This window comes from Oncorhynchus keta, chromosome 4, assembly GCF_023373465.1.
Source record: "Oncorhynchus keta strain PuntledgeMale-10-30-2019 chromosome 4, Oket_V2, whole genome shotgun sequence".
Classification (NCBI taxonomy): domain Eukaryota; kingdom Metazoa; phylum Chordata; class Actinopteri; order Salmoniformes; family Salmonidae; genus Oncorhynchus; species Oncorhynchus keta.
This window is the reverse complement of record NC_068424.1, coordinates 66178251-66204267: the sequence shown is the minus strand read 5'-3', so window position 1 is coordinate 66204267 and position 26017 is coordinate 66178251. Positions and strand designations below refer to the sequence as shown.

Sequence of the window (26017 nt, the reverse complement as noted above, 5' to 3'; positions counted from 1 at the left end):
TGGAATGGAAAGACTTAGCCATAGACAACTCGTCAAATAAACAATTATCATACTTATTCATGGAATAGGAACTCCTACATTATTTTCGATTTCAGCATCATCATCATCAAGCAGTAGCGGTGAGAGGGTAAAATCACTGAGTCAAGCCAGTAGAAAATCGATATTACAACCTATGTTGTAATAATTGCATTGTTTGCTCTATTACCCATTTGTTCATATGCCAGCGTAATATACAATAAGGCAGTGACAACAAAAATTCAAGTCACACAGTGGCGGAATAAATTCAACTGCACATATGTACAAAACTGGAGAGCAACATCTGTCTGGTGAAGTCCACAAAGCAAATATTGCATGCATCAAACAGTTATATGACATGCAGCATGGTCAAGCAAGTTCATGTTTTTGACAGTTTACTAAACAACTACTGATTTACAACTACAGAGTTACCGCAAGTCAGCACAAAGACAACAGGAGCACTGCCTCTCCTATTTCAGCACCATTTCAACATAAACATTTCAACATCATCAAATCAACAAGACTATATAACCTTAGTGTATTACACTGAAAACAAACTTAAAGATAACAAACACAATTGTCCAATCGATGTTGCTAAATATTATGTGGCTGTCCATGGTACTGATTTCTGTCTGTGTGCGGGTGCGTTTGCCTGCAAGTAAAAAAAACAACAAATTGGATTCACACTGGATGTAGACTAGTTGAACACCAATGCCATCCTCCTCTCTTTCATGTTGGCAAAACGCTCTATAGTTCTGTCATACAGTACACTTGTAGTTGTTATTGTCATAGGCTAGCAAGCATTTTAGCTAGGAAGCCTAACTTCCTTGCATGGGCAACAATGAACCAGCTAAGTTAGCTAGCTAGTTAATGTGAGCCTAAAAGGGATAAGCTACCAGGCCAGTGGCACAACATATTCATTTATGGTTAGATCAGAATCGCTGTCATAATCATTGGCCTGAACAGAGAATTAAGTCAAAACCATAATACCAAATCCCCATATCCATCCATGGCTTAAGGAAAATGCTAACTTTAGCAAGCTAGCTACTGCAGGACACAAGTAGACCAGAAACTAAAATTACATTTAGCTTAGGATGTGATTTGATTGTTGTGAAGCCAAATCCAAACTGGCTTCCCTAGGAGGGTGTTTTTCTGCACCAGGATAACCCACAGTGGAGGTCAGCTCAACTCCTCTTCAGACGAAGAGGAGTAAGGATCGGACCAAGATGTAGCGTGGTAAGTGTCCATAATGTTTTTAATAAAGACAAATGAACGCTCGAACAAAAACAATAACGTGAAATCTACAAAAAACAGAAACAGTACCGTATGGCGACAAACACACACATGGAAACAAACACCCACAACTGAAAAGTGAAACCCAGACTACCTAAGTATGATTCTCAATCAGAGACAACTAACAACACCTGCCTCTGATTGAGAACCATACTTGGCTGAACTCAAAACCCCAACATAGAAAAACACATATAGACTGCCCACCCCAACTCACGCCCTGACCATACTAAATAAAGACAAAACAAAGCAAATAAAGGTCAGAACGTGACAGATTGGCTAATTATTTTATACTTGTTGTATCAACAAATGCTTGCTGGCATCACTCAATCAAATGCTACAGCCGTATCATATCACACTATTTTGTCCAGACCAGCATCAGATACATGGGCTACACATACTGAGACAGAGGAGCGCTGTTTCCCTCACTCTGATGATTTCTCTGGTGAAATTCAGCCACTTGCGAATTCACGGAACATTTTGAAAACCCAGAGACGAAAGAGGAATTATTTAAGAATTTGTATTTTATTTATTGCTCAAATATTTTGGGAAGCCTGGCTTCTATTGGCATCCATGAATCCACACAACTGTCATCAATACAGACTAAATTCCAGACAGCTGTAATGAGTTTCTGGCCACAGTGGGGGTTTGGACTAACCCATTCATAGATGCTAACTACCTTTAGCGCCTATTGACGATAGTATCTTCTGGTCGGGGGAGTTTTGTTAAAACGCAACCCTTGCGGTACGGTTTAGGATACATAAGGAAGACATCTGTCATATCAGTGAGAAATAATAATAAAAAAATAAAATAAAAAAATGACAACTCCTTTATAGGGCTAGGGTTAGTGTTCCCACACGGCCATATCTCCATGTTACATCGCTTGTTTATGGAAGACATATGCAGCCACCTGTGCTAATTAGCTATCTAGCGTGCCCTGAACACCTGTATGTAAGCATAACTGGGGAAGAAGTGTAGTTTCGTCTGATGGTGGAACACATAGCTTGTGGATCTTGTTAGAGTTGCGTCAATTCAAATCTGGTAATAGGACAATAGAGTTAAATCTCGCTACGCATCTTCCTCTGGTATGACATTACCACAACCTTGTTCTTCGATGAGGTTTAAGGGTGGTTGACATCCAATATCTAGCCGCAACCGACAGGGGGCGCCAATTATAATTGGCAACAGTAATTTAGTTGTTTTTCTTCCGATTGCATATCGTTCAACTTCCGAGTCAAATGCGTTAGTTCTAAATCAAAATACGGAGAATCTAAGGAGTTAGCAAGCGACTTTGTGGTGTTTTAATGACATTTATTATTTTGGATTTTAAATCCAGAAGCGTATAGTAACAGATGGCAGGTTTACCCCCCGGAGACCCGCAGTTGGTCTCTATGATCGTCAATCATTTGAAAACGCAAGGTCTTTTCGATCAGTTTAGAAGGGACTGCTTGGCAGACGTGGATACAAAGGTAACGACAGTTATGAATGGTGAATAGTAACAGGTAGCTAGCCAGCAAGTAATCTACAATTTGCCATTATACAGTAGCTAAGCATTAGTCTAAGCATTAACAATCTTGTCCAAAAGCTGTTGCCTTCGCTAGTTGCTACAATAGTACCTATTTTTCAGGTCGCGAGACGCTGCCCTGGATCAGACCTACCACAATCTGTTTTTTTCAGACAGGATTTAGTGCACGCATAACCAATACATTTGCAAACATGGCTGTGATAAAAATGTTGTTAAACTAGCTAACGTTATTCACTATTTTTAGCCTGCATACCTGAATTTAAGACAACGAGTGGACAACTTTGTGTCCAATCACCTCTCTAACCACACATGGAGTCCTCATCTGAACAAGAATCAGTTGAGAAACAACATCCGACAGTTGGTGTTGCAGTAAGTAATTCGTGAGTTCACATATGGCCCTATTCAGAAAGCACAATTTTTAGTTATTCATGTGGATCTTGGCAAAAATGTAAATTTTCATCTTATTTCAATATGGTCTCAGAGCTTTTCGTATTATTCTGAACGAAATCCAATTTAGTATAATAAGTTACTTTTGGTATGGTTACATAAGACATATGGTTACTTAAGGTAAAATCGAAAGTAGGGTGGATTGATGAGCTTATAACATCTAGCAAACTTCTAGTAACCCAAAGATTCCAAGTTCGAATCTCATTGCAAGTTCGAACTTTCGAATTTGAGCTAATTAGAAACTTTAAAACTATTTTTTAAACTACTTAGCATGTTCGCTAACACTTCCCCTAACCTAAACCCTTCACCTAACCCTTACCAGAATAACCCTTTTAGCTAACTCCTAAACTTAACTCTAACCTTAACCCAACTAATGTTAGCGAGCTAGCTAATGTTAGCGAGCTAGCTAACGTTAGGCGCCTAGTTAGAATTCGTAACATATCATATATTTAGCAAATTCGTAACACATTGTATGTTTTGCAAATACGTAACAGTGTACGTTTTCCTTTAAAAAAAACTATAATCTTAATTGTAATTCATAGCATTTCATACGAAATGGTTGATGAACAGCCACAAATTAATACATACCATACTAAATGTAGTGTCTCAGATTTACATACAGAATTGTACGAAACGGTCTGTGACCAGGTTGCTTATTTCCACAGGGGCTGTGAATGTGCAACCCTGTATCTCTCTATTCAGTCACTTACTATATCTTTTTAAATCATATGTCATGTTAGAACATCAAGAGACAGTGCATCCGCTTTTGTGTATATGAACTGAATCCTCTTCTGATCTCGTGGCAGGTCTGGGATGCTGGAGCAGGGAGTTGACAGGATAGTTGCTCAGGTGGTGGATCCCAAAATTCATCACACCTTCAGGCCCCAGGTGGAGAGGGTGGTCCGTGAATTCATGTCCCCTGGCAGCTATGTTGATGAACCCCCAGTCCCGCCTGCTCCTGTAGAGGAGAAACAAGACTTTGACCTGCCAGTGCAAGGTGAAATACAGTTGAATGCTTCTAGGAGGTCTTTAATCTGTCTATTATCGTCTTGTCTAATTCCAGGAAGAATATCTTTCATATTTGCAGAGCACAACAATTTATGTGTTTTTGTTCGTAAATGTAGATGCGATTGTGTCTGAAAATGGTGTGATTTTGGATTATTGTCTGACTTAACATTTGTCTGTATGACTCAATGATAATGTTGGATTCCCAGCTCCTTCATCTGCCCCTACTACTTCAATGGCCAGAGATGCCATGTCCATCCTGGATACCATCACCACTCTGAACCAGGAGGCCAGCTCCCGGGCCAGCTCCAGTGGAGAGAAGGGCCTGAAGGGGGGCTCTGAGAGGGACCAAGACCCAGAGGAGTCGATGCAGGAGTCTGAAGGAGGAGAGCAGGACATGAGTCTGGTGGAGGAGGGAGAAGAGGACCAGGACAGGAAGACACCAGAGAAAGAAGAGGAAGCGAAGCTTGTGTCAGAGGCCCAGGCTATGGAGGTCAAAACAGAGGACGTACAGGAGCAGGTGGACTGTGAGAGAGAGGGGATGAAGGGTGAGGGGGAAGAGGTTGGGACTCAAGAGGAGGCAGAAGAGAGAAAGGAGGGGAAGACCATAGGAAAGCTAAAAGATGAGGTACTGAACAAGGATGTTGATCCACTTCAGTCCCCCAATGAGAAACACCATATCAATCAGAAGGCCAGAGAGAGGTTAAAAGAAGGTGAGATCTAAGTCTTGAATGTTTAGGTTTATGAATTTGATGAAAATTATCACTACGCTATGACATTGTCGAATCACTAAGTAGGATTTGAAAACCTCATAGTTTCAGGTACCATTAACCATTTGTTTCGTGTGTAATTCTTCATCAGAATATTCTCTGGAAGACTCCGACCTTGATGGCCTCAGTGACATCACTGTGAGCTCTGTCCACACCAGCGACCTGTCGTCCTTTGAGGAGGACAGCGATGATGAGCAGCCACTGTCAGATTCTACAGAGGACGGCGAGGTCTCATCTGAAGGTCTGTTTGTGTACATGTATTATTTCTCAGTAAGAAGCATTTATTTAGAGATACGAATAACTGAGACCGTTTCAGATATTAAGTGAAAACAGAAGCTATTAGAGGGCAATATTGAAGCCAATATTTCCTTGTAAGTAATTGGTTTTTATTCTGTGTGATCTCAAGATGAAAAGTCTGAGAAAAAGAAGACCAATAGAGAGGAAGACAATGAGGAGAGCCCAGAGCGCAAGCCTCGTCGACAGGCCTACGTCCACAAGCCCTTCCTCTATTCCCGTTACTATAGCGACTCTGACGATGAGGTTACTGTGGAGCAGCGTCGGCGGTCAGCGGTAAGTGACAGGCTGATATTTATGGTAAAGACATGCCTGCAAACTGAAAATACAAAAGTTGTGGGCAAAGCGTTTTTGTGGCTGGGTTTAATCAAACTTGTTCTATCTATCTCCTTACCTCTATTCTCTCAGGCCAAGGACAAGGAAGAGAGGCTTTTAAAGAGACAGCAGAACAGGGAACGCATGGAGGAGAAGCGTAGACAGAAGTCAGCTCAACTAGAAGACCAGGGTACTTGTAAAATCAATATATTCCACAATGTGCTTTTCCCTGGCAGACTAATTAGTGTGTCAATCTTTTATACCTGAGTCATTTGACTTTTGTTCTTGTAAAAGCTGAGGGTGTGGTAAATTGTCCATTCACTGTGATGTTAACTCCCTGTACAGAGAGCAGGCAGCAGACCTCTTCCCCCAGCCTGGAAGCTCAGGATCCCAGGGCCAAAGAGGCTCTCAAGGAAAAGAAGGTTCTTGAGAAGAAGATGGCCCTCAGTAGGAAGAGGAAATGGGACTCACGGTGTGTGTGTTTGTAATTGTTTGGACCTGTGGATGTTTGAGTTACTGGATACATAGCCATGTCGCTAAAGTCATTTACATTTTTCAGGAAAGAGGGAGATGTTACAGGCAAGAGAAAGGGAGATGCAGCAGGAGAGTTCAACAAAAAGGAAGTAAGTGTTGAATGAATATCCTAACTTGTGACTGTATGCTCACCTTGGCCATTGGTTTAATGAATTAAATGTTGTTTATTGAGTTAAATAACTTATTTTAGAATTGTGTGCTGATGTATTTCTTTGCTACCTCACAAACAGGAAGCAAAGGGTATTTCCTCAAAGAGCTTGCAGCACAAGTCAATCAGAAAAGTCTCAGAGTCTGCAGCATCAGAAGAGAGGCACAGGAGGAAGAGTGTCAGCACTTCTGAGGAATCTGGAGAACCTAGAAAGCTGGCAGACAAAAGCCGTACACATTCCTTTATCCTGGACTTGGAGCAGGGATCTGAGTCACCACTCAAACAGCGAGCTGCTGGAAAGTTTGACCGGCTTTCCCGCAAAGAGTTAAACCCTAAAGAGCGCAAGGAGAAAGAGTGTAGCCTGTCGGACGAGCGCTCCAAGCTTAAGCAAAAGTTGGAGAAGAGAGTAGTAAGTGAATCCCACACAGATGAACCTGAGCAGAATGAAGGGGCCCACATTGAAGTATCCTCTGATGACAAAGGGGAGAGAAAGTCCAAGGTGAAAGGTGACAAGAAAGTGTCAGTGAATGCCAGGGAAGGTAGGGCATCTGTGTCAGAAGGAGGTGTCTCTGATGAGGGGGCTAGCAAGGAAGCCACAACCAAGAAGGGGAAGGCTCCATCAGTTGAAGCTGCCAAAGTTGAGAAGGACAGAGAGAAGGAAAAGAACAGGGAAAATGAGAAGGAAAGGGAGAGAACCAAAGCAGAGAAGATTCCATTAAAAACTGACCCTAGGCAGTTACTCCGTCCGGATTCCACCGGCTCTTCTGAGGAAAGGTCTGATATGGAGCCTGGATCAGAAAGCATCAAGAAAAAGGACAAACACCCTAAAGAAGTCCTCAAGAGGTCAAAGAGCCACACAGAGGACAAATATGTAGAAAAACCCAAGTCTAAGCCAGACATTGAGAAGGAGAAACTCAGAACAGAACATGTTACTCAGGAAAACCAGAAACCAAGTAAGTCCAGCTCTGAAACTGACAAAGACTCCAGAAAGTCCAGGGAGACAGAGCCTGGAATGAAGGTAAAGATCATGGAAAAGTCCAGATCCAAGTCAAGGGAGGATAAGAAAGCTCAATGTTTGGAGGTCAAAAACAAAGGTAGCACATCAGGCAGTAGACCTGACGCATCAAAGGAAAGAAAAAGAGAGGGAAGCATGAAGGAGCAAAGGAAAGACACTCAGGAAAACCCACCAGAGAAAATGGAAGGCAGGAGTGGGAAGAAAATCCTTGATAAAAAGGCCCAAAACCCAGAGAAGAAAGAGACCCAGGATGAGAGAAAAGGACGTAAAGCAGATGAAAAGTCGGATAAGTCCTCAATCTCCTCACCTGCTATTACGGAACCTCCTCTGAAGAAAGGCCCTCAATCCAAAGACGCAAGCACGGACTGGGATCCCACCGATGCCACCATTACCACCTCTGCCTCTGTTACCTATGATGCTTTGAGTGACGTCACCCCTGAACTGGAGGAGGATGACAGTGAAATGCCACTCGGTGAGGTGGAACCACGTCCTTTGACAACTGGGGCAGATGCTCTTCTGACTTTGATGGACATCTGTACCTCAGCAGATGCAAGACTAGGCCAAGGAAGTGACATCACAGGGGCCATGCAGCGAGAGGCCTGCCCAGAGCTCTCCTTCCAAGAAGCAGACATAAAGATGAAAGAGGCAGCTCTGACCCTGCTCTCCATGGACCCTGAGAGTATACTATCTCCTACCTTAGTCACTCCAGCTACACAGGAAGTCACAGAGGCAACCATACCTGCTCTGCAGCGGAAGGAAACTACTAAACCTGTTGCAAATGATCAGGAAGAGTCTGAGCATGTTCTGGAAATGGACGAAAGTGATCTAACAGCTACTGCCTCATCAGAGAAAATGGATGAACAGTCAAGGAGCCAAGGTAATGTGTCTTGTGACAACAGTTATATGGTCAGTTCTTCTTTTCTTAAAGTATCACAAGGCAATGGAGAGTATTTGGATGACTTATTGTTAGTTACATTACAGTCGATGTTCTGGCCACAGATATTCTCGACACAGGGGGGAAAGATACGGTGGTGTCAACATGGACATTAGTTGAAGGGATGTCTCAGGTGAGAATGGCTTATGGTGTTTCTATTTCATTCTAGTTCTATAATATAAATATCAGTTAAATGTTACTCAGACTTTGATAGCATCTTTGTTCCAACTCTTTCAAAGGAAAATAAATCTACTGTTGACAGAGATGAGGAAAAACCAGGCCATGCTGATGTTGTTCCTGAGCAAGAGCCCGTATTGGGACCATCAGTCGACAAACAATGTACAAGATTCATACCTTTATCTTAACCTTGTACATTCACACTCCTCACCAACGGGTTTTACACAAACTCCCTAGTTTCCAGATTTTCCTGCATTCCTCCATTCTTTTGTGGGGTTTTTTCAGTTCTCCCCCAAATAAAGTTTGTGTGCTCTCTGTTAGTTTTTTTGAGTGTAAATTTGCTGATCTTTGTTTTTGCTTAGATGAGACTCAGACTGAGAAGACAAAACTGCTGGCCATGGAACATGAGTGTCCGGTTAAGATGGACATTGATAACATTAGTAAGTCATACACAACCGCAATAATATTCAAATACCAATCCTTAATATTATTTGACATACACTGAGTGTACAAAACATTAGGAACACCTGCGCTTTCCATGACAGACTGACCAGGTGAATCCAGATGTAAGCTATGATCCCTTATTGTCACTTGTTACATCCACTTTAATCAGTGTAGATGAAGGGAGGAGACCGGTTAAAGAAGGATTTTTAAGGCTTGAGACAATTGAGACATGGATTGTGTATGTGTGCCATTCAGAGGGTGAATGGGCAAGACAAAATATTTAAGTGCCTTTGAACAGGGTATGGTAGTAGGTGCCAGGTGCACCGGTTTGAGTGTGTCAAGAACCGCAACGTTGCTGGGGTTTTCATGCTCAACAGTTTCCTGTGTATTTCAAGAATGGTCCACCACCCAAAGGACATCCAGTCAACTTGACACAACTGTGGGAAGCATTGGAGTCAACATGGGCCAGCATCCAGGATGAAACACTTGTAACACCTTGTAGAGTCCATGCCCTGATGAATTGAGGCTGTTCCGAGGGCAAAAGGGGGTGCAACACAATATTAGGAAGGTGTTCATAATGTTTTGTATGCTCAGTGTTCTGATAGAAATACGATTATAAAAAATAACTGATTGGATTTATATGGCGCCTTTCTATCAACTGAGATGCTCAAAGCGCTTTACATAGTAGGGGGAAACTCGCCTCATCGACCACCAATGTGTAGCACCCACAGTGACCATTTTTGTGTCAGAACGCTCAACATACATCAGCTATCAGGTTGAGAGTGATATATGCCAGTGAGGGCGCTGATAGAATGGGACCAGGTTGGGAATTTGACATTGGGGTCTTACAATAAGTGCCATTGGATTTTAAATGACCACACAGAGTCAGGACACCTGTTTAACATCCCCCTATGCAGGGAAATGTTCCATTGAGATGTCCTTAGACTAGAGGTAAGCGTGCCCCCTACTGGCCCTCCAACACTACTTCCAGCAGCAGCTGGTCTCCCTTCCAGGGACCGACCAGGACTGACCCTGCTTAGCTTCAGAAGCAAGCCAGGGGTGGGATACAGGGTTTAGCGTCATTTGGTATATATTTATTTAACCAGGCAAGTCAGTTATGAACAAATGCTTATTTACAATGACTGCCTACTGGGGAACAGTGGGTTAACTGCCTTGTTCAGGGGCAGAATTAGTTTTTTTTACCTTGTCAGCTTGGGGAATCGATCTAGCAACCTTTCGGTTACTGGCCCAACCACTAGGCTCCCTGCCACCCCTAGAACTGAAGGGGGACTGACTGTATTTTGCTAAAAGTTCCAACCCCCACAACCAAACCAACTGTAAAAAATAATACATTTAAAAGCGTTTTGAAATGCTGTTAATATCCAAGCTTATGTATAGACTTTAGACCTGAATGCCAATGCATGTTGCATGTAGTTTTGACTTTGTGTAACTCCAGTCCTCAAAAGACTGGAGTTTTAAAAGGTGATCTCTCCTCCTTCCACCATCTCAGATAAAGACCAGACTGAAGCACAAGAGGAAAATGGAGTCACTGAGTCTGTAAGTACTCATTCTTGGCAGTTTAGCACTCATGTTTTACAAGAGCACCACAGTCTTTTCTGGTTACATTTTTTTGATGGCTAAAGTGACTGTTACTGCTTTCCTCTGATAAACCTTCTTAGGGCTGCAATCCCGTTAACGGGATTGATATGACAACAGCCAGTGAAAGTGCAGAGTGCCAAATTCAAAACAATAGAAATCACATAATTAAAATTCCTCAAACATACATGTATCTTATACCATTTTAAAGGTAATCTTGTTGTTAATCCCACCAGTGTCCGATTTTCAAATAGGCTTTACAGCGAAAGCACCACAAACGATTGTGATAGGTCACCACCAACTCACAGAAAAATACAGCCATTTTTCCAGCCAAAGAGAGGAGTCACAAAAAGCACAAATATCCCACTGTGTATTCAATAGGGGCTGGGTTGAATATTGACCAACCCCAGATTTCCCACTTCCTGTTTGGATTTCTTCTCAGGTTTTTGCCTGCCATATGAGTTCTGTTATACTCAGACATCATTCAAACAGTTTTGGAAACTTAAGTGTTTTCTATCCAATACTAATAATAATATGCATATATTAGCTACTGGGACTGAGGAGCAGGCCGTTTACTCTGGGTACCTCTGGGCACCTTTCATCCAAGCTACTCAATACTGCCCCTGCAGCCATAAGAAGTTAACCTTTATATGTGTATTTCAGGGGAAGTGTGACACACCTGAAAAACCAAGGGAGACTCGACGTGGTCGGCCATCAAAGCTGGTCAAACAAGCCAGTGAGTCTCTGATGAGCTTTATGCAATCCACAGGTGTTTGTGTCACGCTGTTCTTCTTTGGTCTTACTTGTTGTGTTGTTTCTCTTTCTGTTATGTGTCTGAGGAACGATTTTGATTATTTTGTTGCAGGCAATTCATCCAAGTCAGACGGACAAGAGGACGAGAAAGGGTCTGACCTGTCTGAAATGGTAGTTATCTGTCCTCTATGACTGCGTGTAACATTTAATCTTATTGAAGCACGCAATCTTTGTTTCAGAAAAATACATGCACTAAATTTGTTTGGTTCCTTGTTCAGGAGGACAAAATGGAGGGAAGAGTAACCCGCAAAGGAAGGCTATCCGGTCAGAAAGCTACCACGGCCAAAGACTCCGGTACATTCATTTAGACAAATCTGTGTTAATGAGTAAAAACTGAATGTTTTGGTATTCTTTTATTACACGTTCACGTGACATTTGGCCAGCTTCACATCTCAAATTGGGAAGACCATCTGAGTTTGTAAATCTTGTGCCCTTTCTGCAATTCATCAGGTATGGAGAAAAATGAGAAGGACAGTCGAGAGCAGCAGTCCAAGCTGGCTGTGGAAGTGAGTAAAGTAAGTATAGTCCCTACCTATCAGTACTTGCATTAGGTAGTAAAAATGTCACTACCTATGGGTAACGGCCAAAACAATGGAAACACTTGAGTAAATTAGGGATATAAAGTGTATTGATGCAGGTGCTTCCACACAGGTGTGGTTCCTGAGTTAATTAAGCAATTAACACTGCATCATGCTTAGGGTCATGTATAAAAAAAAATGCTGGGCAGACCATTATTTTGACTACCATGGCTATGCCACCGTAGGATGACACTAGTGGTCACTGAATGGTTTGATGAGCATGAAAACAATGTAAACCATATGCCATGGCTGTCTCAGTCACCAGATCTCAACCCAATTGAACACTTATTGGAGATCCTGGAGCGGAGCCTGAGACGGCGTTTACCCTCACCATTAACAAAACACCAAATGATGGAATTTATCGTGGAAGAATGGTGTCGCATCCCTCCAATAGAGTTCCAGCCACTTGTTGAATCTATGCCATGGTGCATTGAAGCTGTTCTGGCTCGTGGTGCCCAACGTCCTATTAAGACACTTTATGTTGGTGTTAATTGAAGAATGGCGCCGTAGAAGATGGCTGCTGTTTTACGGGCTCCTAACCAATTGTGCTATTGTGTGTGTTTTTTTGCGTTATTTGTAACTTTTTTTGTATGTAATGTTTCTGCCACGTCTCTTATGACTGAAGAGCTGCTGGATATCAGGACAACGATTACTCGCCTCATACTGGACAAAGATTTTTTTCTTTAACAAGTCAGATGCAAAGGATTTACTTCAGACACCCGACAAGTCCCAAATCCCCGTCATTCGCATGAGAAAGAGACAGAGATGTCAGGATGCCTTATAAGGATGCGATGGCGAGTGGGTAATCTGCATCTAACATCAGTCCTATTAGCCAACGTACAATCATTGGATAACAAAATAGATGAGCTACAATCACATTAAAATCTTTAATATCTTATGTTTCACCAAGTCGTGGCTGAATGATGACATGGATAACATACAACTGGAGGGGATTACGCTGCATCGGCAAGACGGGGTGGAGGCCTGTGTATATTTGTGAACAGCTGGTGCACAAAATCTAATATAAGGAAGTCTCAATGTATTGCCCGCCTGAGATAGTGTGGTCTGCAGCTTATCATGAGATACTCTATCTACCAAGAGATTTTATCTATATTTTTCGGAGCTGTCTATTTACCACCGCAAACCGATGCTGACACTAAGACCGCACTCAATGAGCTGTATAAGGCAATAAGCAAACAGGAAAATGCTCATCCAGAGGCAGCACTCCTAGTGGCCGTGGACTTTAATGCAGGGAAACTTAAATCCATTTGACCTAATATCTACCAACATTAAATGTGCAAACAGACCATGATTCTATCCTCCCGATTCCTGCTTACATGTTAAAACGAAAGCAGGAAGCACCAGTGACTCAGTCAATAAAGAAGTGGTCAGATGATGCTGATGCTAAGCTACAGGATTGTTTTGCTAGCACAGACTGGAATATGTTCCGGGATTCTTCCGATGGCATTGAGGAGTACACCACATCGGTCACTGGCTTCATCAATAAGTGCATTGACGACGTCGTCCCCACAGTGAGCGTAACGTACAGTGTGGCAAAAAAGTATTTAGTCAGCCACCAATTGTGCAAGTTCTCCCACTTAAAAAGATGAGAGGCCTGTAATTTTCATCTCCGGTGCACTTCAACTACGACAGACAAAATTAGAAAAAAAATCCAGAAAATCACATTGTAGGATTTTTTTATGAATTTATTTGCAAATTATGGTGGAAAATAAGTATTTGGTCAATAACAAAAATTTCTCAATACTTTGTTATATACCCTTTGTTGGCAATGACAGAGGTCAAACATTTTCTGTAAGTCTTCCCAAGGTTTTCACACACTGTTGCTGGTATTTTGGCCCATTCCTCCATGCAGATCTCCTCTAGAGCAGTGATGTTTTGGGGCTGTTGCTGGGCAACACGGACTTTCAACTCCCTCCCAAAAAATTATATGGGGTTGAGATCTGGAGACTGGCTAGGCCACTCCAGGACCTTGAAATGCTTCTTACAAAGCCACTCTTTCGTTGCCCGGGCAGTGTGTTTGGGATCATTGTCATGCGCACAGGTGGATTGTATTTATCATCATTATCAACATTGGATAATTCAGAGATCCTTACTGAACTTCTGGAGAGAGTTTGCTGCACTGAAAGTAAAGGGGCTGAATAATTTTGCATGCCCAATTTTTCAGTTTTTGATTTGTTAAAAAAGTTTGAAATATCCAATAAATGTCGTTCCACTTCATGATTGTGTCCCACTTGTTGTTGATTCTTCACAAAAAAAATACAGTTTTATATCTTTATGTTTGAAGCCTGAAATGTGGCAAAAGGTCGCAAAGTTCAAGGGGGCCGAATACTTTCGCATGGCACTGTATGTACGGCAGGACCAAATCAGAGAGATGGGTAGGAGCAAGCCCATGTAATGCTTTGTGTGTTAGCAGTAATACCTTGAAATCAGCCCTTGCCTTGACAGGAAGCCAGTGTAGGGAGGCTAGCACTGGAGTAATATAATCACATTTTTTGGTTCTAGTCAGGATTCTAGCAGACGTATTTAGCACTAACTGAAGTTTATTTAGTGCTTTATCCGGGTAGCCGGAAAGAAGAGCATTGTTGTAGTCTAACCTAGAAGTGACACAAGCATGGATTCATTTTTCTGCATCATTTTTGGACAGAAAATTTCAGATTTTTAAAATTTTTATAATGTTACGTAGATGGAAAAAGCTGTCCTTGAAACAGTCTTGATATGTTCGTCAAAAGAGAGATCAGGGTCCAGAGTAAAGCCGAGGTCCTTCAGTTTTATTTGAGACGACTGTACAACCATTAAGATTAATTGTCAGATTCGACAGAAGATCTCTTTGTTTCTTGGGACCTAGAACAAGCATCTCTGTTTTGTCAGAGTTTAAACGTAGAAAGTTTGCAGCCATCCACTTCCTTATGTCTGAAACACATGCTTCTAGCGAGTGATGACTACTGACCCGTAGCACTCACGTCTGTGGCCATGAAGTTCTTTGAAAGGCTGGTCATGGCTCACATCAACACAATCATCCCAGAACCCCTAGACCCACTCCAATTTGCATACCGCCCCAACAGATCCACAGATGATGCACTCGCTATTGCACTCTACACTGCCCTTTCCCACCTGGACTGAAACATCTACGTGAGAATGCTATTCACTGACTACAGCTCAGCGTTCAACACCATAGTGCCCTCAATGCTCATCACTAAGCTAAGGATCCTGGGACTAAACACCTCCCTCTGCAACTGGATCCTGGACTTCCTGATGGGCCTCCCCCAGGTGGTAAGGGTAGGTAACAACACATCTGCCACGCTCATCCTAAACATGGGGGCCCCTCAGGAGTGCGTGCTCAGTCCCCTCCAGTTTTACCCATGGCTCCATGGCCAGGTACAACTTCAACACCATCATTAAGTTTGCCGACGACACAACAGTGGTAGGCCTGATCACCGACAATGACGAGACAGCCTATGGGAAGGAGGTCAGAGACCTTGCCGTGTGGTGCCAGGATAACAACCTCTCCCTCAACATAATCAAGACAAAGGAGATAATTGTGGACTACAGGAAAAGGAGGACCGAGCACGCCCCCATTCTCATCGACGGGGCTGCAGTGGAGCAGGTTGAGAGCCACATCACCAACAACAAGCTTTCATGGTCTAAACACACCAAGACAGTCATGAAGAGGGCACGACAAAGCCTACTCCCCTGCAGGAAACTGAAAAGATTTGGCATGGGTCCTCAGATCCTCAAAAAGGTATATAGCTGCACCATCGAGAGCATCTTAACTGGTTGCATCACTGCCTGGTATGGCAACTGCTCGGCCTCCGAACGCACTGCAGAGGGTACATGACTGGGGCCAAGCTTCCTGCCATCCAGGACCTCTACCAGGTTGTGTCAGAGGAAGGCCCTAAAAATGTTCAGACTCTAGCCACCCTAGTCATAGACTGTTCTCTCTGCTACCGCATGGCAAGTCTAGGTCCAAAAGCCTTCTTGACAGCTTATTCCCTCAAGCCATAAGACTCCTGAACAGCTTATCAAATGGCTACCCAGACTATATGCATTACCCCCCCCCCCTTACGCTGCTGCTACTGTTTATTATCTATGCATAGCCACTTTAACTCTACCTACATGTACATATTACAAGGCCTGTGCCCTTGTATATTTTTTACTGATCTATTTTATACTTAACCAATAATGCAGTTTTAAGAAAAACAAGTGTTAAGGGCTTATAAGTAAGCATTTCACTGTAAGGTCTACAAATTCCTGTTGTATTTGGCGCATGTGACAAATACAATTTGATTTGGGATTATTTTATTTTGGCAGATAAGTACATGCATTATGTAATGTCATATTGCCCTTATACTCTTGCTCACATGGTTTGCTATTGTAGGACAATGCGGGTGATAAGGCCACAGATTCCAGAACGCCACGCAGAGGACGCTCGTCTAAAACCTTTGCGGATGAGGAGGAACTTAAAGAGGTTATATCATCCTTCACTGCTCACTCCCCTTCTGCCTGTGTGGATTGTATGTTGATGAGGTATGTGAGTCGAGTCTGAGGTAACCATGTTAGATGTTCTCTATACAGCCTGAGAAAGTGGAGGAGACCCCGCCTCGCAGAGGCAGACGGTCAGGTGCCCAGGCCAAAGACTCCACCACAGGTAAGAGGTTCCACCACAGCCTTTTAGAAATTCAAGAGCTATATGCTTCCATAGCTCTACTCTGTGCTAGGCCTATTTAGTACTTTCAATCTCTCGTTTCTGATATTGAGATGGGTGATAGCTAAGATGCATGCCAAGTTCATCATATTTTTCCTGTGTGCCCCTCAACAATTAAATGTTTTGTCATTATCAACACATTTCACACAAAATAAACATAGTACTTTCCTACACAGGAAACCAGGAGAAAGAGGAGGAAGAGAAAACAGGAGAGACATCATCGGAAAAGCCAAAGGAGAAACAGGAGGTAAATTCAGTCGACATGATCAGTTTGGCATAGACCTTCATTCATTCAGCGGGGGGGACTCATTCAGCTGGGGGGCGGCGGGCTCATTCAGCGGGGGGGACTCATTCAGCAGTGTGGTGGTCCCATTCAGCGGGGGGGACTCATTCAGCAGTGTGGTGGTCCCATTCAGCGGGGGACTCATTCAGCAGTGTGGTGGTCCCATTCAGCGGGGGGACTCATTCAGCAGTGTGGTGGTCCCATTCAGCGGGGGACTCATTCAGCAGTGTGGTGGTCCCATTCAGCGGGGGGACTCATTCAGCAGTGTGGTGGTCCCATTCAGCGGGGGGGACTCATTCAGCAGTGTGGTGGTCCCATTCAGCGGGGGGGACTCATTCAGCAGTGTGGTGGTCCCATTCAGCGGGGGGGACTCATTCAGCAGTGTGGTGGTCCCATTCAGCGGGGGACTCATTCAGCAGTGTGGTGGTCCCATTCAGCGGGGGGTGTCTCATTCAGCAGTGTGGTGGTCCCATTCAGCGGGGGGTCTCATTCAGCAGTGTGGTGGTCCCATTCAGCGGGGGGGACTCATTCAGCAGTGTGGTGGTCCCATTCAGCGGGGAGGACTCATTCAGCAGTGTGGTGGTCCCATTCAGCGGGGGGGACTCATTCAGCAGTGTGGTGGTCCCATTCAGCGGGGGGACTCATTCAGCAGTGTGGTGGTCCCATTCAGCGGGGGGGTCTCATTCAGCTGGGGGGCGGCGGTCTCATTCAGCTGGGGGCGGCGGTCTCATTCAGCTGGGGGGCGGCGGTCTCATTCAGCTGGGGGCGGCGGTCTCATTCATCACAGGGGCGGCGGTCTCATTCATCACAGGGGCGGCGGTCTCATTCATCACGGGGGCGGCGGTCTCATTCATCACGGGGGCGGCGGTCTCATCACGGGGGCGGCGGTCTCATTCAGCACTGGGGCGGCGGTTCCCCATTCCGCAGGGGGCGGCGGTCTCATTCAGCTGGGGGGCAGTGGTCTCATTCAGCACGGGGGCGGTGGTTCCCCATTCCGCAGGGGGCCCGTGGTCCCATTCAGGGGGGTGGCGGTCTCATTCAGCAGGGGGGCGGTGATAAAACATGAGGGGAGCAGGCCAACATCAACTATTTACATGGCCACACAGATCACTTGTTAACAGCTGATTGACTCAGTATTTCAGGTCAGGGCTCTCTGTTTTGTTGTTGTATCAGATTCATCCCCCTCTTCAAAAAGATGAGGAGGAGGAGGAGAAGAGAGGCAGTAGACAGGGAAGACCAGCTAAACCTCCAATCTCCAAGCAAAAGACAAATGAAGATGCAGAAAGCTCTCATTCCAAGGAGCCCACTGATACTCGTGAGTTTATTTTTTAAAACTTTTATTTCAATCCACAATATAATCTTACTTCAAGATCCAAATACTTTCATAATGCATGATTGGGTATTAAAAGTGATTGTCAACAACTATGAAAACTATCATTGTCGATGCACTTTCTAAGTGCATGGAAGGGAGTTAATACAGAACTCAGGAAAGCTTGGTCTGGCATTTGTTACAGTAAAAGTCTCTTTCTCTTAGGCAAACCTGCAGTGAAGAGGAAGAGGTCTGAGGAATCTGGGGAGGTGTGTCCTTTTCACTTCTCTGACCACAAGGTTTACTGAGCCATGCCTGGTTCCTCTTTGACCCCCAGTCTCTACTCCTGCAGACTTCATAGATCTGAAAGGACTGGATACATGAGTTATATGGGAAATTATAGGGCTAGGTGCAGCCATCACCTTATTGCTTACACTTATCCAGTCCATTTTAGATCTATGAATGCCGAGGAGCTGGTTCGAGGAAGGCCCCTGAGATAAAATGGAACCGTAGCAATTAGTCCTTCCATTGACAGAGAGGTGTGTGTTATAAAGTGAGCTTTGATTCTGTTGAAGGGGACCCAGCCTGAGGAGGAGGGGACCCAGCCTGAGGAGGAGGGGACCCAGCCTGAGGAGGAGGGGACCCAGCCTGAGGAGGAGGGGACCCAGCCTGAGGAGGAGGGGACCCAGCCTGAGGAGGAGGGGACCCAGCCTGAGGAGGAGGGGACCCAGCCTGAGGAGGAGGGGACCCAGCCTGAGGAGGAGGGGACCCAGCCTGAGGAGGAGGGGACCCAGCCTGAGGAGGAGGGGACCCAGCCTGAGGAGGAGGGGACCCAGCCTGAGGAGGAGGGGACCCAGCCTGAGGAGGAGGGGACCCAGCCTGAGGAGGAGGGGACCCAGCCTGAGGAGGAGGGGACCCAGCCTGAGGAGGAGGGGACCCAGCCTGAGGTGGAGGGGACCCAGCCTGAGGTGGAGGGGACCCAGCCTGAGGTGGAGGGGACCCAGCCTGAGGTGGAGGGGACCCAGCCTGAGGTGGAGGGGATGCAGGAAAGTCACCTGAAGGAACAAGAGGAGAAACCCCATGGAGAGGATAGCGGTGAGAATAGATGCAATACTTTTACTTCCGCACACTGTGGTCCAAATGACACTCGATTAACCCATTCCATGTCATAAAAACAAAAACTTGTTCTGTCCCTCCCTTTCTTTTTCAGTGAGCCAGTCTGACGACCCGGAGAAGGGGACAGAAGAGGGTTCCAGTGATAACAAAACAGATGAGGTACGTAGAGAACATACAGTCAAGCTGATTTTAGAAAATGTATATTATTATTATTCTATCTTTGAATGGTTTTGATCAGTCTCAAACCAACCAAAATGGTGTTTGAATGGATTCCTCCCTCCCCCATGGGACTCTACCAGGGTGAGGAGGACAAAGACACGCCTCAGAAGAAACCTGCTCGTAGGGGAAGGCCCTCGAAGGGAGCAACATTGACGTCAGAGGAACCGGGTATGGCTCAGGGGGTCTAGGTAGTTAGGAGGATATGATTTCCATGGAAATTTTGTAACTTGGCAAAACATTTATCGATGGCTGTTGGAGAACTCTGATCTCATACATGTATGTATTCATTACAGTTTACTCCCATAGGAGCAGGTTAAACTGGGTGAGAAATGAGAGGGGTTGAGACATTGTTGCATCTATTAACACCACCATGCTTTTGACTACTGTGTGACCATGCACACTTTTTCATTGTAAACAGAAAATACCGTGTCTGAGAAGACCGACAAAAAGCTAGACAAGAAAGAGAGCGAACAAAAAGAGGATGAAGAGGAGGAAGAGACGCCCAAATCCAGAACTGCGACTCGAGCTGCTGTTCGCCTTGAAGCTGAGAGGTAAACGATGTGTCACATGACATGCAGTGCGTGATATACACTACATGGCCAAAATTAGTGGATTCAGCTATTTCAGCCACACCCATTGCTGACAGGTGCATAAAATCGAGCACACAGCCATGCAATCTCCATAGACAACCATTGGCAGTAGAATGGCCTTACTGAAGAGCTCAGTGACTTTCAGTGTGGCATCATTATAGGATGCCACCTTTCCTACAAGTCAGTGCGTCAAATTTCTGCCCAGCTAGAGCTGCCCCGGTCAACTGTAAGTGCTGTTATTGTGAAGTAGAAACATCTAGGAGCAACAACGGCTCAGCCACGAAGTGGTAGGCCACACAAGCTCACAGAACGGGAGCACTGAGTGCTGAAGCTCGTTAAAATAGTTTGTCCTCGGTTGCAACATTCACTACCGAGTTCCAAACTGCCTTTGGGAAGCAACGTCAGCACAAGAATTGTTCGTCTGGAGATTCATGAAATGGGTTTCCACGGCCGAGCAGCTGCACACAAGCCTAAGATCACCATGCGCAATGCCAAGCGTCGGCTGGAGTGGTGTAAAGCTCGACGCCATTAGATTCTGGAGTAGTGGAAACACGTTCTCTGGAGTGATGAACTACACTTCACCATCTGACAGTCCTACGGACAAATCTGGGTTTAGCAGTGGAGGAATAATAATAGTCTGGGGCTGTTTTTCATGGTTTGGGCGAGGCCACTTAATTCCAGTGAAGGGATATCTCGATGCTACAGCATACAATGACATTCTAGATGATTCTGTGCTTCCAACTTTGTGGCAACAGTTTGGGAAAGGCCCTTTCCTGTTTCAGCATGACAATGCCCATGTGCACAAAGTGAGGTCCATACAGAAATTGTTTGTCGATCGGTGTAGAAGAACTTGACTGGCTTACACAGAGCCCTGACCTCAACCCCATCGAACACCTTTGGGATGAATTGGAATGTCGACTGGGAGCCAGACCTAATCGCCCAACATCAGTGACCGACCTCATTAATGCTCTTGTGGCTGAATGGAAGCATGTCCCTGCAGCAATGTTCCAACATCTAGTAGGGAGGCTGTTATAGCAAAACAGCTAACGGGGGCAATTCCATATCAAAGCCCATGATTTTAGAATTAGATGATCGATGAGCAGTTTTCTCCATGTTGTGTAGATTCTAGAACATGGCTGACTTAAAGGGATAGTTCAGAAAAATGACAAATGTATGTATTCGTTTCCTTACCTTGAAAGTGGTCTATGGACAAGGAGAGACTGCAATCCACACTTGGGTTTTGTTAAACTAAATACTGCCACCAACCACTCCATATTAGCGTCTTTTAGTATTTTTCCACAACAAGGAAGTCAATGTCCCCCAGTTAGCATGTTTTAAATGTCATGTCAAAATCAGTCAAATTTTCAATCACATTTATTTGTAAAGCCCGTTTTACATCAGCTGATGTCACAAAGTGCTACACAGAAACCCAGCCTAAAACCCCAAACAGCAAACAATGCATGTGTAGAATTACTGCTTTGTTTTCTGCTTCTTTTTTATCTCAAAGTAAATAGTCATTGAGCTGCAGTTGAAGTCGGAAGTTTGCATGCACCTTAGCCAAATGCATTTAAACTCAGTTTTTCACATTTCCTGATGTTTAATCCTAGTAAAAATCCTAATAAAATTAAATCACCACTTTTATTTCAAGAATGTGAAATGTCAGAATAATAGTAGAGAGTGATTTATTTCAGCTTTTATTTCTTTCATTACATTCCAAGTGGGTCAGAAGTTTACATACCATCAATTAGTATTTGGTAGCATTGCCTTTAAATTGTTTAACTTGGGTCAAATGTTTCGGGTAGCCTTCTGCAAGCTTCCCATAGTAAGTTGGGTGAATTTTGGCCCATTCCTCCTGACAGAGCTGGTGTAACTGAGTCAGGTTTGTAGGTGTCCTTGCTCACACACACTTTTTCAGTTCTGCCCACAAATGTTTTTATATGATTGAGGTCAGGGCTTTCTGATGGCCACTCCAATACCTTGACTTTGATGTCCTTAAGGCATTTTCCCACAACTTTGGAAGTATGCTTGTGGTCATTGTCCATTTGGAAGACCCATTTGCGACCAAGCTTTAACTTCCTGACTGATGTCTTGAGATGTTGCTTCAATATATCCACATAATTTTCTTTCCTCAGGATGCCATCTATTTTGTGAAGTGCACCAGTTTCTCCTGCAGCAAAGCACCCCCACAACATGATGCTGCCACCCCCGTGCTTCACGGTTGGGATGGTGTTCTTTGGCTTGCAAGCCTCCCCCTTTTTCCTCCAAACATAACGATGGTCATTATGGCCACACAGTTATTTTTTTGTTTCATCAGACCAGAAGACATTTCTCCAAAAAGTATGATCTTTGTCCCCATGTACAGTTGCAACCCGTAGTCTGTCTTTAAGGCGATTTTGGAGCAGTGGCTTCTTCCTTGCTGAGCGGCCTTTCATATTATGTAGATATAGGACTCGTTTTACTGTGGATATAGATACTTTTGTACCTGTTTCCTCCAGCATCTTCACAAGGTCCTTTGCTGTTCTGGGATTGATTTGCACTTTTCGCACCAAAGTACGTTCTTATGTAGGAGACAGAACGTGACTCCTTCCTGAGCGGTATGCCGGCTGCGTGGTCCCGTGGTTTTTATACTTGCGTACTATTGTTTGTACAGATGAATGTGGTACCTTCAGGCATTTGGAAATTGCTCCCAAGGATAATCCAGACTTGTGGCGGTCTAAAAAAATATTGGGTGCTGATTTCTTGGCTAATTTCTTTTGATTTTCCCATGATGTCAAGCAAAGAGGCACTGAGTTTCAAGGTAGGCCTTGAAATACATCCACAGGTACACTTCCAATTGACTCAAATGATGTCAATTAGCCTTTCAGAAGCTTCTAAAGCCATGCTATCATTTTCTGGAATTTTCCAAGCTGTTTAAAGGCACAGTCAACTGAGTGTATGTAAACTTCTGACCCACTGGAATTGTGATACCGTGAAATAAAAATTGTCTGTAAACAATTGTTGGAAAAGTTCCTTGTGTCATGCACAAAGTAATGTCCTAACCGACTTGCCTAAACTATAGTTTAACAAGAAATTTGTGGAGTGGTTGAAAAATTAGTTTTAATGACGCCAACCTAAGTATGTAAACTTCTGACTTAAATTGTACATAATGCCTTTCATACACGATATGTGGCAAACAGTATTGACAACAGTGGGAGTGTATCATTTTCAGAAAACGGCAACTAGTGTAACATTGCCCTTAACCATCTTCAGATAATTCTGAAACATTCATAATTAATTATAAGGGAGAAGGGAACAAAGTCTGTCCAACAATATCTTGTTTGGGTGTCTGGAAGGCAGTTCTCTCAAGTTGCTTTCCATTTGTATTTTCTCCAGGAACAAACCAAGGAAACCTTCCACCCGAGCTCGAGGTGAAGAGGAGAACCCAGCAAACACACGGTAGGTTGATGTGTGTGTATGCTTGCGTCTGTGTGTGTGACAGGATGTGCTCATCTCTTGGTACTGTGTGAATCCTTGTTTATTTGTATAAACGTTATGATTATTTTCTGAAATGCTATATAGTATCTAGCAAACTCGTTTTTATAAGGGACCTCTTTTTATAATTGTCTTGACATGACCCTCTAATATATTGTCAATAGGGCATTATATATGTTGCTGCATACTCTTGCTTACCTGTTATTACCCTTCAGTGGGATGAGAGGACAGGCCTCGGCGTCAGCTAAGGCAGGGGGGCGTAAACGTGAAGCCAGCCCCCCAACAGTGCGCACCAGAGGTGGACAAAAATCTGAGGAGCCCCCTTCCAAAAAGACCAAGCGATGAACAAATACCTGCTTTCCCCAAGCCCAGGTATTAGAATATTCACAGCGCTGTTGACATATGAGTTTTTTGAGTTTGAAATTCTTCTTTGTTTTTAGAAACACTTCACATAATACATACCGGTATTAATTTGAACAGATCTGAACTTCTCCCCTCTATTCAAGCCTGTGGATGTGTTGGATAGGAACATTTGGGGATGGCATGACAGTATGGTCTAGCAGTGGTGGTTCTCCAAACAGTCACCTGACCTGGATTTAGCTCATGGTGCTTTCCATTTCTATACAGTATTATAGACCCTTCACCATAGACCCATATGTTTTAGATTGCACTGGTCATTTAAAGATGTTAGCTAATAATATCTCATGAAACGGAGCATTAGAGACCAATCAAAGGTCATATGTGGAGAGCCTCATTGACTTTAATCCTAGGACAAAACACTGGAAATTCTTTGTCACTGACAAATCGAATTGTGTGTGTGTTGGTCACTCCGAGGATTTGCCGTTGTGCAGGAATATGTCCTTTGGTTCCTGCATCACGTTCAAGGGTTTTATATTTCTTTGACCTATAGATACATTTCGATATCATTCATATAGAGTTGTATAGAAGTTATTAACCTGGGTATAGTCTCACAAGTACTTTTACAATTTGTGTTATGTTTTTGCTCATTGTTTCCGTACCCAGAAGCCTCTTCCTGTTACTGGACTTGAACATGGAAGTATCCATTCTATGAATGTAAAGGAGGTGTTTGTCTTCTCCCTGTGTTTTTTTTCTTCTGTTATTTAGTTTTTTACTACACAGATTTGTCTGTGCTCCTAACTACTTTCCCCATTAAGTGATTTCTATTTTTGGTTATTTTTGTAATGTGTGCTCACAGAGCTTATGCCCTGTTGTCAGTATTGGAAGAGATTAAATCCCTTTCAAATGGTGAACAAGTGGTGTGTGTGGGACTCTTTCCTCACTTATTGACTGAACATTTTGTTTTTGATTATACTGGAAGGTATGTTTCAGGACATTATTAAATGTGAAATTAATTCAAAACCCATGACGCGTGTTACACTTCACACTTTGCGTATGCATAATTATAGTACTCATCATAGTTTCACACATTTAAACTCCATTGTAAAATTTTCCACATCTGGTAAAACTCATGAAGTGCCGTCTAATCCATTTTGCATGTTAAACAACTACGTTAAGCTTTGTTATTGTTTCAACTGCGGATTGCCCCTTTAAGGTGAGGTAGTGCTACTGTGTGTATCACACATGTTTTAACTTCTGTGCAGTTAAGTCTCAACTGTTATTTTTCAGTGGAGGTGTTGTGTGAATGGATATGCTATCTGTAAAGTGTACATAGCTGAAGTCAACCAATCAGCTGAGGGGAGAGGACATTCCTGGTTACAAATGGGGAATAAACTAACATGCTAAGAATGAAATATGCCACAATCGTTAACACATTACAAGGATTTAAATAATGACTACACCTGAGCCCATGAATTCCAAAGGCATCAATAAGGGCCATGAAATGCTGGAGGTTTTTTAAGACGCTGGATGGAGTTTTCCGACCGTTCCTACGGAATGCTTAATCCGATTCTTTAAGGAGTTCTGCTCAGGTATTTCCTGGTACAGGAATCCAGTCCCTAAATATTATCTTAACACCTATTTTTAACGTTTTGGATCCAATTTCATTTAGTCACTGGTCCTGGCAATGATCGATACCATTGGCGTAACCAGGTACCTTTTTTGTTTTCTAATGACTGGCTGTCTGAAAGGACTGACAATGGGGACTATAATGTAAGGTCATAGATCATATTAAATTATGTTCTTTATGTAATTCTATGTGTTAGGTACTATTGTACCTAATTGTGTAGAGACCGCTAGGTTGGTACAGTACAGTCTGATCCAACAGACATTATAAACCGGGTGATTTGAGCCCTGAATGCTGATTGGTTGAAAGTTCTGATAACAGGCCGTATACATAGGAAATTACCAAAAATTACTTTCTCACTGTTCTAATTACGTTGGTAACCAGTTTATAATAGCAATAAGGCACTTTGTTGGTTTGTGGTA

At 43.6% G+C, this 26017-nt stretch overlaps 1 protein-coding gene across 18 annotated transcripts; it reads left to right on the top strand.

Annotated features, from left to right (window-relative positions):
* Positions 1 to 2211: 2211 nt before the first annotated feature.
* bod1l1 (biorientation of chromosomes in cell division 1-like 1) lies at positions 2212 to 24946 on the top strand. Of its 18 annotated transcripts, none has more exons than XM_052512931.1 (29): positions 2212 to 2774; positions 3075 to 3199; positions 4084 to 4274; positions 4492 to 4995; positions 5144 to 5293; positions 5459 to 5622; positions 5755 to 5851; positions 6007 to 6133; positions 6221 to 6284; positions 6426 to 8235; positions 8340 to 8425; positions 8532 to 8631; positions 8832 to 8909; positions 10424 to 10470; positions 11173 to 11245; positions 11375 to 11433; positions 11541 to 11616; positions 11773 to 11837; positions 16297 to 16386; positions 16494 to 16566; positions 16800 to 16870; positions 18080 to 18221; positions 18441 to 18484; positions 19127 to 19310; positions 19426 to 19490; positions 19631 to 19718; positions 19969 to 20101; positions 23513 to 23575; positions 23827 to 24946. In XM_052512931.1, the coding sequence occupies exons 1-29, from the start codon at positions 2658 to 2660 to the stop codon at positions 23954 to 23956; spliced, it is 5016 nt and encodes a 1671-aa protein (XP_052368891.1). In that variant the 5' UTR covers positions 2212 to 2657; the 3' UTR covers positions 23957 to 24946. The 18 variants fall into 18 exon arrangements, with proteins under 18 accessions (XP_052368891.1, XP_052368890.1, XP_052368886.1 ...); XM_052512930.1 differs by having other exon boundaries at positions 19106 to 19310; XM_052512926.1 differs by having other exon boundaries at positions 19085 to 19310.
* Positions 24947 to 26017: the final 1071 nt, after the last annotated feature.

Coding starts and splice junctions, on each gene's coding strand:
- bod1l1 (XM_052512886.1), top strand. CDS start 2,658: ATGGCAGGTTTACCCCCCGGAGACCCGCAGTTGGTCTCTATGATCGTC. Junction 8,632..8,831: donor ACCATCAGTCGACAAACAAT/GTACAAGATTCA, acceptor GTTTTTGCTTAG/ATGAGACTCAGACTGAGAAG. Junction 11,838..16,296: donor TGGCTGTGGAAGTGAGTAAA/GTAAGTATAGTC, acceptor TTGCTATTGTAG/GACAATGCGGGTGATAAGGC.